General features: G+C 33.1%; 1 protein-coding gene across 2 annotated transcripts; it reads left to right on the top strand.

Moving 5' to 3' along the window:
- Positions 1 to 501: 501 nt before the first annotated feature.
- LOC113509286 (uncharacterized) lies at positions 502 to 8,141 on the top strand. 2 transcript variants are annotated; one of them, XM_052893504.1, is made up of 6 exons: positions 502 to 670; positions 4,926 to 5,047; positions 5,978 to 6,064; positions 6,236 to 6,946; positions 7,249 to 7,425; positions 8,004 to 8,141. In XM_052893504.1, exons 2-6 carry the CDS (start codon positions 4,933 to 4,935, stop codon positions 8,105 to 8,107), a joined length of 1,194 nt encoding a protein of 397 aa, XP_052749464.1. In that variant the 5' UTR covers positions 502 to 670; positions 4,926 to 4,932; the 3' UTR covers positions 8,108 to 8,141. The 2 variants fall into 2 exon arrangements, with proteins under 2 accessions (XP_052749464.1, XP_031767128.2); XM_031911268.2 differs by lacking the exons at positions 502 to 670; positions 4,926 to 5,047 and adding an exon at positions 5,645 to 5,745 and having other exon boundaries at positions 8,004 to 8,107.
- The last annotated feature ends 3,691 nt before the right edge of the window (positions 8,142 to 11,832 follow it).

Here is an 11,832-nt window from a genome sequence, read left to right as displayed (position 1 = left end):
CGAACTGGACGGTAGGGAAAATATAAAATTATAATGTAAAAATTTGACGTTCATAAGCGGCTAAAATGTCCTACATGAATAAATGATTTTTGAATTTGAATTTGAATTTGAATTTGGAGAACCGAGTGTAAAACGTTGCCATCTTAAATATTATAAAAAAAACATATACACCATAAAAATTGGACTACATCATTGCTATACAGAGTTAGGACAAGCACCAACAGCATTGTGAAAGTAATAGGCGAGTATAACTCACCTATAAGTAAGCATTTCATTCAAATGCTGATCTAGATGGCTGGGTCTCATCTCAGTGAATTTCTTTAGTTAACTGTTCACTTTTTACTAACATACTTTGTAAGGAAACTGTTACTAACAAAATGCATCATATTGTAGTTTGAAATAAAAGTTATTATCATTATAAGAAAGCTCCCAGTGTGCCACCTATTAGAATTTTACTCTCGTTCTGCGAAAGTTTTGGCACAGCATCCAGTCAGAAACCGATGGTGTCCACTGCATCACACCAGCACTGTGCCTGTAGAGTGTTCCTCTACAACTAATATACAACACTGATTCTAGTTATTTAAAAAATTAACAACAATGCACTTAGAATAATTGTTGAAGTTTGGGATATGTTCGTAATACCGTAATTCCATCAAGATACACAAATAAAGTAAGTGTTTATCTATTTTACATAATTTATTAATTGGATTCGAATTTATAATTATATATATTAACTATTTATTTCCAAGGAGTCTTTCCTTGAAGAGAAAGAGTATTACCGGCATTCTAACAGGCCAGTATTAAATTTTATTTTAATGTTTCTTTTAACTTTTTGTTTATATCACGTATAATATATTAATTTTGTTAAACTATATGATTATATTTTATACAAATACATTACGTTATTAATTAATACTATAAATAGATTGTTTAATAGTCAATTGATTGTTGTTGACGTTGTTATAATTCAATTATTAAATTGTTAGTATATTTATTTAATAAATACAATACAATATTTTATAGTACGATGTTAATAAAATATTGTCACGTGAATGCTAGTTAGATTATTGGAATGTCAATTGTTTTAATTTTTAATTTAAGTATTGCAATTGATTCGATCATGTATCCGTTACATATCTTTTTGTATTTATAATTGTTGGAGAGGGCAGTAATGAATAGACTGGCTGTCATTCATTCCTGCTTTAATTTTTGCCGAGGGAACACGTATTAAACACACGTATTCAAGATTAAAAATATCTTTTATTTCTGATAATAGCCGGTACATAATCTTCCAGCTATTAATTTAGATCACGTATAATAAAATCATGCAATTACATTTTAAAACTATGTAAAACAAAATTATAAGTTGTTGTGTAAATTTAACCCCTTATTCATAAAATCGTCAAATATATTATTTAGCTATTGAACTGTTTTGTCACTTTCTTTCAAATTAAGGATTTAGCACAATAGAAAAGGACAAAACATTTCAATAGCCGAAATAGGTTTATGAGAGGTTTGACCTTTGTATATAAGGCGGTTAAAGTTTACTCGCGTCTTGTGTAGTATCGTTGTATTACTAAACTCATTTGTTATATAATTATTTATGTCTTCCTATAAATTATATTTATTATATTGAATTCACTTAATATATTACAAGTACTTAGTAAGTAACCCTGCGGAGTGAGGCCCTGGTGATCTGTAATACAGGTATTCCTATACCTATCTCAGGCACCAGTCTCTCACAATTATATTTATAATTTGATTTGATTTGTGACAACCTGTTAGGGGGCTTAGTTAGTAACCCAAGATGTTATTTATTAACAGTTTTAATTATGAGTACGTATGAGTATAGGTATCTGTAATTTAAAAATTAGGTGTTATATATAATTAATATATATCCATAATTACATACAATAATAATATAAATAAACAGACAGATATGTAAATTATTTGCATCATTTACAGCACTTAAATAACATCAGATATTGGTACATACTGAAAAAAGAAATAAAAGAATACAAAAAAAGGAAAATATATAAAAAAGGTCATATATTTTTTTGTGCGTGTGCCACAGTAACACAAAATGATCAGTCACTCAGTTTATTGCTTTGCCCTCAAAAGAGCAAAACACTGATATTCGGTTGCGGTCAAAAGTCAAAAGCCATATTTAGTTACAACCATAATATATAAATAGGTATTATAATAAATCTAAATCACAACTTATACCAAATAAATTGTCTAAATTAAAAATAACGAAATATTAATAGAAATATAAGTTTAAATTTTTGTATGTATATATTATTGTTTTAAAAAGTGACACAATTTGAAAGCTTTTTCGATGAAAAACTTACAGATTGGTCCCATAGAAATTGTATAAAATCATTTCAGCAGTTTAGTACTGGAATTAAAAATAAGTGATTCAATTAAATTTAATTAAAATACTTAAACAAAAAAATACTAATTAAGTTACCAACTAGTTAAAAATTATCTTCACGTCCCGTACCCATTTTATAGGTTCCCATAACCCTTGCAACATTTCCACGCTGGATTGCCAGAGATATACTTTGAGTCAAATACGAACATAAATATCATTTTTTTTTATACAACTTAGAATGGCGAACAAGCTGACGGCCCACCCGATGGAAAGTGGTAACCGTCGCCTATAGACATGAGCAGTACCATGGACATAACAGTGTAATTTAATAATTAATAATCAAAATAAAAATAGGAATAATAAATATAATAATTGTATAACCATAATAAATGTAAGTACATTAAATGTGGTTATCGGGGTATATGATTCGTTTAGTGGCATAATTATGGTTAGATATCACCATATTTTTTCTCATTTAAGAGTTTCCTCTTGTCGGTGCAACTAATTCATGCATCTTCCTCCAGCCAGCTCTATCCCAGGCCATATCCTTTATCTCCCTATACATGACACCTAGTGTTTCTTTTATCTGTCCCATGTAGTTAATCCTCGGTCTTCCCCTTCCTCTTTTGCCTTTTATTTTTCCTTCTACTATATTCTTTAAAAAATTGTCGTGTCGTATAAAGTAGCCAAGCATTTTGCCTCTTCTATTCTCTATTGTTTTTATTAATGCATAAATGAATGCATTAATGTACTATGATACCTATATAAACAAAAATAATTACATCGATTAATGATGTACATATAATTTGTGTTATATATACCTAAGCTATTTCTCATTTCGTGTTCTCAAGGTTGAATAGAAGAAATCCCTTTATGGTATAAGTCCGCATGTGTACATTTTCGTAACCTAATATTTATATTAAAAGTAAATATACAAAAGTATTAAAGTAAACAAATAAATAAGCTATATTTATAGAGTGATTTATTTATAGTGAATTGTAAATAACAAGTAATAAAAACATATTTTATCAGTTTTGGAGACAAAAATGCGCAGTCTATATGTATCGATGGAATGATACAAAGATTTGTACTCTGTCAAAGAATAGATATTCACTTTAATAGCATTTGTAAAGCTTCGTTGTATAAATTTTTTGTTGATTTTTTTTATGATTCACGTGACGACGGTTTTAGGTGATAGTGGTTTTACGTAGTTCTTGAAACACGAATGACTTACTCCTTTTTTGTGTTGTGGCAAAACTAATTATTTTAATTTTTAAAACTAAACTACTAAACGTATTTTAATAACATTTCTATAGCAGTTTGTAAGTATATTCTTTCATTATCATCATCAGCATCATCATCACCATATCACCCTTTAACTGTTCACTATTGAACATAAGCCTGACCTTCGAGGTTATGCCAGTAGTTGCCCCGGGGTTATGCCGGTAGAAGGATTGGCAACCGCAGTTAGACTTTGGAGATGTTTTAATCTCCCTTTTGATCACTAGTCCTTTATCACCTCTCATGACACCCACGGGAAAGGAAGGGGTGGCCTATTCTATGCCGGGACCACACAGCTATGTTTTCAGATAAAAGAAAATAGTTTTCCTAATCAGTTAATAATTGACGCAGCGTCAGGAGTGTTCTTCTATAGAAATCTGTTCGATTCTAGAATAAGGGCATACAGTTATGCGACCCCAGCCTCCCGAGCCGATGCAGTGTCCTATCCGCAACTGCAGTGTCCCCCCTTTCCTTTCCCACATAAGTCCCCTATTCCTCTCATTCACCAATTTCCTTTACGCATTTCCAACGTTCCCGTTCTTTTTTCCTTTCCGTAGGTGACGGAAACCACCAACAAATGTATTCCTAAAGAGGGTTGACGTTAGGCAGGTGACCGGTCGAAAAACTAAAAACCAAATCTTTTTGTAATATGGATAAAATCATGTTACGCCGACCCTAAATAATAACTGGGATAAGGGTTGGAAGATGATGAGTTAATAACTGACGCACTAATGAGGTAACAAACATAAACCGAATTGAAAACGTCCTTCTTTTTAAAAGTTGGTTGCCAAATATGAAAGTCAGAGTCTATTTTGCTCATGGTATTGTCCGTGTGTGTGGGCAACAGTTACCATTCATCATCAGGTGGGCCCGTCAACTATTTTGTAATTTCAATAGAGAAAAAAACACTATCGGTTAATTATTAAAAATATAAACTAGTATTGGTAACAGATAGTGTAATTACTACGGTGGAAGGGTATTGTTAGTAACGGGGAGGTACCCTATTAGGTCGAACTCCACGCGGTTCCCCCTGGAAACCATCGTGACTAATTTGTCGTTGAATTCGTCACGATGGGCTAACTGTACTGCCTTTTCATTCTCACCAATCGTCCCTCACTGGTGCCCCGTCATCGTATACCGATAGCGCAGACGGGGTTACCATTCCATTATCATCTATTTAAAAAAAAGTGTGTTTGCTAGAAAATAACTTAAATATAAAAGCCAGTTTTTCTTTTATTTTTAGTGCCTCTTTTTCATTTCCAATCTGCAGCAGCAGTATGGGAGCGGGGGGCGCCGCCACTGGACTGGCCGGCGGCCTGGTGGCCACCGAGATCTGTGCTCCACTTCTCCTGCTCTGCTGGCTGTGTTGCTGGCCTGATGATTCTAAATCAGGTATAATTATTATTATTTCAGCCGTTAACTGTCCACTGTTGAACATAAGCCTTCGCCGTAAGGGGAGTTTTGCCAGTAGTTGCCACGCTTGACAGGCGAGTTAGAAACTGTCGTTAATTAGTTAACCGTAGTACCACACAGCGATATATATATGTATATATATAGGTAGTTATAATCCATAATGGGGTTACTAGATGTATTTGTAGAAAGAAAGAGAGAAAAGATTATTGAAATATACAAGTTGTAGTATCTGCCATCAACTGTCAACTGTTAAATATAGTCCTCCCCCATAAGGGGGGTTTGCCAGTAGTTGTCACGCTTGGCATGCGGGATGACAACTGCGGTTAAGCTTTTCGTGATGTTTTAAGACACTGTGAGACACTGCTGTCTATCCCTTTACCATTAAGTTTCCTTAGGTTTCCTCCTACGATACCCACAGGAAAGGAAGGAGTAGCCCATTTTATGCAGGGACCACACAGTAACATAAAATTTATGAATTGACTGAGTATAATTTCCATTAGCCATAAAAATGCACAAAGGATAACAAAGACGCCACAGTGACACGGACAGCTTTGCAAAAATTCTATTCTTTAATATTCAAATAGTACCTGTTCTATGATAATCTCTAAAAATGATTCCTGTGGTTTCAGACACGTCTAGCTCTGGAAAGCCTCCTCGGAAGCCGCTCGTAACGAATGGTGTGTATGTCGCAAACATAAATGTGCAAATAGTATGTCACACAACATCAAATGTCATAAATACTTCTATATCGGTAGTATAGCTTTATGCACATTCTTTTTAGGGATTGTTCGTTCTAGATATAGCACTGACTATACACATCATTCCATCGTTGTTTGACGTGTCGATGTTTAGCTGAACGTAACTGGCGCCCAACGTGGGTCTATTTTGTATTTGTAATATTTGTTCCAGATTCTGATTCCCGCAGACGTTCTCACGATTTCTTCAGTAGACGTATTGGTAGCAGTGCTGTCTCTTTACATCTTCCAAGTACTTCAGGTAACTTTAGTGTTTCAAGAAATTTTGGAATTGTAAAACTTATAGTAGGTTTTACAATTTCAAAATTTAATAACAGTGGATATTGAATATATAGGTAATATCTCTCAAAAATTATGAATGTTCAAATAAATTATGTAACTTTTTATTACATATATTGTGTTTTACTTACAGGCCATGCAAAACAACCGTTATCAGCTCATAGAAGTCACGAAGAGATACGCAGTCGACGCAAATCTCATCATGAAGTGACCGAATCGGAGACCCGCTACCACTCAGCACCTAGCGTGATAGACGAAGTTCTACATAGACGCGACTGGGAAAGATCTACCAAAGATCTTCATATACCTCTAAAACCTGATGCAGAACATAAAGATTCTGATCTGAGTCTGAGTACAGAAATAGCGCCTCGGGCTGAACCAGAATTGTCTTCTCCGGAATGCAATAAAACAGATGAACATCCTCCTAAAACTTGTAAGAAACATTACACAAATATCAAATCGTCACGAGGCAGAAAAGATAAAGAATCTTATACAGACGATATAAAGGATACAGATGCCACAGAATTGTCTAACTTTTATATTGGAGATACGAATGAAGCAACATCTTTACTCAGCAGGACTCCTACAAAAGATGATAACGAACTATTTGAAGAAAGAACTAAAGCAGTATATAGAGCAAAAGAAGCAAAACAGTCTCTTAACGAATCTATTAAATCAAAGGATCGTCCTAGACAAACATTGATTCCGTTAGAGGAACATCAAACTTCAAAGGTTTTCAATTATTGGCTAGAAGAAGACGTGGATCAAATCGATAGATCTGGAGCCATGCATCATAATATCGAGTCTCGTGTGAGCATGAGACCGTATCCTCCACCATCTGTTGGTATGTATGCGAACTTTGAATTTCATCAATTTTCAGTTTTTATTTTTTAAATTTGATCTCACCACTAACAAAACAAATTGAGAAATTACAAATTATAGATTTTGACGTCACCTCTTATAAATTATAGCTGAAAAATAAAGCTAACTCTTAAACACAACGCTGGCTAGATGGCTTTTATTTTTAATATTTTTGTGCTAATAGGTTACTTTAGTTGACTCCTGTTTCTTGTAATTATCAAGTGTCCATGTAAATTATAGTTCTCGTCAGTGTACATTAATAAATATATTTTTATATATTTGTAGAAACTGTTGGCTATGAAGGTGGAGCGTGCTATCTGGCAGAAGTAGGTTCCGTGTCTGAACTACGCGCAAGGCCAGCGAGCACTGAAATAGTACCACCGGGAGCTATGAGGGCGCGGCATGCCAGCGACGGGGACATATTGGCGCCGCCGCAAAGACCTGAATCTGGAGCCTTCTCAGGTGAGTTTGGATTTTTTTATGGTTAGATTAAACTACATCCAAAAGTAGAAGAAATGTCTCAAGTAGCCTATATTTTTTTAGTTGTTAATTCTGAAGTGATTTTATTAATCATGATCATCATTGCTTTGCCTTTTCCTATTTATTTATGGTCTGCGTATTATATCTTCTTCTTTCACAAATGCCTGTCAACTGTCATTTCTGAGTTCACTTCTCTTTAATGTATACCATCTTTCACACAGTCCATCTATCTTTTATTCGGTCGTCCTCTTCCTTTACATCCATCCACTGTTTTCATCAATTTGTAGATTGACAGTTACGAGTTCTAAATTCAAATATTTTCTGTCTTATGTGTCTACGAAACGTGTCTCTAATTGGTGACATGTTTTGTTATAATTGAAATTACTGTATATTTTTTTTTGTAATATTTATTTTGGAATTAAAATATACAAGTTTATTGAGTCTATATTTTATTAAATGACAATATTCCTGATTCCACTATAGAATAATATTATTTAAAAGTAAGAACTTATTTATAAATCTTTATATTATTGTATTTAATGAACGATTATCCATTGCAGAGAGCGATTTGGATTTAGAATTGGAGGAGAGTGAAGAGCGGCCACCAGAGTATCACGAGCTGCAACTCTGCTCAGACTCCGACCGGAAAGAAACTGCTATCTAATTAAATTACCAGAAGATCACATACAAAATAATTCAGATAAAAAAAATCCACATATTGCCATATAGCTGACTAGCTTTTTTTGTATCTGTTTATTAAAAAAGTATAAAGTAATGGCACGAACTCGCCACATCCTCGAGCGTGTATGTTTATATTGCTAAAGAAATTCATTGTACTACAGCTCAGAAGTGGTACTCCAGGAGTAACTTTTACTCCAGTCTTGTTATTCTATTAACAATATATATGGGAAAGTTTGTGAAGATGTGTGAATGTTTGTGTTTGTATGTTTGTTACTCAATTACGCTTGAACGGCTGAATAGAATTGAATGAAATTTGGTACACGAGTAGATTATATGCTAATTTAACACAGAGTATTTTATATATTGATTCACGGACAAAATCTCGGGAAACAGCTAGTATATAAATATAGTACTGATTTCAGTTTTAAAAACTATATAAATAGTTTTTAAAATTGATACTTTTGAAGTGCCTGCCTACTTCTCTCTGACTAACCTCCATCCCCAATATTCTATTTCCCATCACCTATTGTGGAATTGAGACGATTAAAATTCGAATAGAATTAGTTAAAGCAATTTTAGATAAATCAATTATTTATTCACTATAAGTGAAAGTTTATTGAGTCTAACAATTGTTTATTGTATTATAAAACTTCACTGGTCATAATTTCATTAAAATAATAAAACATGTTTACCAATTATTGATATCGGTTTTACTCCACTTCGGAGTTGCGCGACTAATTTCGGACTCGAAACTCTATAGAGTCCGAAATCAATCGGGCAATCCCGAAATTAATAATATATAAAAAACGTGACTTAAAATGATTATAATTTCTTTTTTCAATTATCAATAAATTTATTATCATAAGAGAATAAGGCTGGTGTTACTTTTTTTACATTTTTAATTATAAATTAACTACGCTGTAGATTAATGAATAATAATCAATTTCAATTTCAAATCAGGCTAATATTGAAATTTTGACTACGCGTTTGGACTCCTTACAACAAAAATATATTTTTTAATTATTTTTAATGCAATATGTGCGAACCAATAATTGACTTTATCTATTTCTTTCTGGATTAATGACATACATACAAAGCTATACTCCGTATATAGCTTTTGATAAAACTGAGATAGATTCTAATTTGATATAATTTTTTACCTTTTAGGCAATAGGTTTCTTTTTATGCAACTTAGAATGGCAAACAAGCTGACGGCCCACTTAATGGAAAGTTTCCTGAGGACTTAGGTGTTATTCCTGTGTACCCTGTAAATTCACTGCCATATTCCATCCTTTAAACCGAAACACAGCCATGCAAACACAACTGCTTCACGGTAGAAACACGAATGGGACAGAGGTGTCCAAGCAAACGACTTTTGTTTAAAGTCTCCCTCTGGTAAATATTTTATTATTTTTATATGAAATTATGACAAAGTGAAGTGTTTACTTTATTATAGAGGACATAATAGTGAGATGAATGTGTATTGTTAATTATTTATTATTATTGAAGTGTAATACATTGATCCGTATTCTAAGCGATGCCAGCAAATTGCTTCTTTACCTACTTAACATTTATCTTGGGATTAAACTACAGATATGAACATAAATAGATTTAGCAACTGCATTGCTTCGTTACATGTCAATTGTTGGTCGAGAATTAGGTTAAATGCAGTACAATTTACTCCGGAAATATATGGAAGTTAACATTTCGTATTTATAAAAATGTTTAAAACTATTTATAGAATTAACCAGAACAGCGTTACAAACAGTACTTTTGAACGACAAACCCTTTTCAAAATAATCATCCTTTAGGTAGAGCTGCAAAATATTTATAGGCTAAAAAACCATGCCCTAAATATATGAATCATCAAGGACCACTCTATTTTTTTTTTGATGGGTGAAAATGTTATGGTAACCCCGCCTGCGCTAACGGGATACGCTGGCGGAGCACCAGTGAAGGGTGATAGATGAGAATGAAAATAGGCCAGTTAGCCCATCATGATGAATTCATCAGGATTAACCATGATAGTTTTCAGGGGGAACCGCGAGGAGGTCGACCTGGTTGGGTATATTGCTAGCAATGGGATTCTCAGTCTACATTACTAACAATCCCTTTTCCCCAGGACCACTCTATTATCTCAGTAGCAGTCTTAGGGCGTCGATTTTACTTTGTGCCCCCTACTGTGCACTCTATTCCCAAATATAGGGACACACTCTATCTGTCCAATATGTCATAGTAATTTCTCGATTTCTATCAATAATAGTTTAGTTTTTACAACAGCAAGCCACATAATTGAGTAATGGTACAATTATTTTACAAATAAATTGAGCCATTCGTTACCTCTATTTCTATGTAACATTCCATTCTGTATTTACTTAAACTACGAGTATAAAGTGACTGTCTGATTTCAATTTAATAATCTATGTTTCTCTATTCTAAGATAAATACAAGCAAAACATATTTTTGGACGAGAATCGTTACACTATAAAATTAAAATAAACTAAAGATAAGAGAACTCAATATTGTCGCGTTGTTTGTCAATTTAATAAAATAAAAATAACGATAAGTGCTTCTTACGAATGTCTATTTTAAAATAATGGGAATTTTGTAATAAAAATAAATATCTAAACTTATACGAGAATCGTAAAAATAAAAATAAAAAACTGCTTCATTTAAACTTTTTTTCATACGTCTTAATAATTAATATTTTAAAAAAATTATGTAAATAAATGTTTAATTTTGAAAATAAATTATGAATTCTGCAATTTTATAAGTCTAAGTCTACGTTTCAATTGTATGCTATCGACAAGTAGATACGTGCCTACTTGTATACGTATTTATACATATTTGTGTTTAAAATATTTTTTTTTATTTTCTTTTTTATTGTTGTTTTTTTTTTTAAATATTGTAAGTGGTAATAAAGACTCTATCTATCTATCTTTGTAAGCGATTAAAATTATTTGTTTTATAATCTTGTTTTATTTCTAGCGATTACTAGCAAGAATGAATTAAAACCAAGCATAACTTTATTGTTTGTTCCAAAAACCCATTAATATAATAAAGTTATGTTACTAGGTGATATCTGTCTACGACAAATATTTAAGAAACTTTAATATGATGGTAGAACCCTCTCATATATTATTTTATCTTATCTTGGGCAAAATTATCTCAGTCATTATACGCCCACTGTTGGACATAGGCCTCCCTCGTAAACTACCATAAAGAACGGCCCTGAGCCACCTGTATCCACTGACTCCCTGCAATGCATTTGAGGTCGTCACTCCATCTAGTGCAGGGTCGTCCTATACTGCTTTCGCCCGTACTGTGTCACCATTCAAGAACCTTTCTTTCCCATCAGTTGTCGGTTCTTCGAGCTATTTGACCAGCCTATTGCCACTTCAGCTTGTTTATCCCTCGAGCTATGGCGGTTACAATGGTTGTTTTGCGGATAATATCGTCGTAACGGATTCTATAATGAAATTATTCATTAAACAAATATAATTAATATTCAATATTTATTTATGTATTTTTTAGAATTGTCGCCTATTACGACAATCATGGGTAAAGAAGGGGTGGTCAATTCTATGTTGTACCATACAATAAGATACTTCTAGGCGAAAAGGGATTGTTAGTAATGGAGACTAAGAATACCATTGCTAGCAATATACCCAACCAGGTCGACCTCCTCGCGGTTCCCCCTGGAAACTA

This window comes from Galleria mellonella, unplaced genomic scaffold (genome assembly GCF_026898425.1).
Source record: "Galleria mellonella isolate WM207_F2 unplaced genomic scaffold, CSIRO_AGI_GalMel_v1 utg176, whole genome shotgun sequence".
NCBI classification, from domain to species: Eukaryota; Metazoa; Arthropoda; class Insecta; order Lepidoptera; family Pyralidae; genus Galleria; species Galleria mellonella.
This window is presented reverse-complemented; position numbering and strand designations above follow the sequence as displayed.

Coding starts and splice junctions, on each gene's coding strand:
- LOC113509286 (XM_052893504.1), top strand. CDS start 4,933: ATGGGAGCGGGGGGCGCCGCCACTGGACTGGCCGGCGGCCTGGTGGCC. Junction 6,947..7,248: donor GTATCCTCCACCATCTGTTG/GTATGTATGCGA, acceptor ATATATTTGTAG/AAACTGTTGGCTATGAAGGT. Junction 7,426..8,003: donor TGAATCTGGAGCCTTCTCAG/GTGAGTTTGGAT, acceptor TATCCATTGCAG/AGAGCGATTTGGATTTAGAA.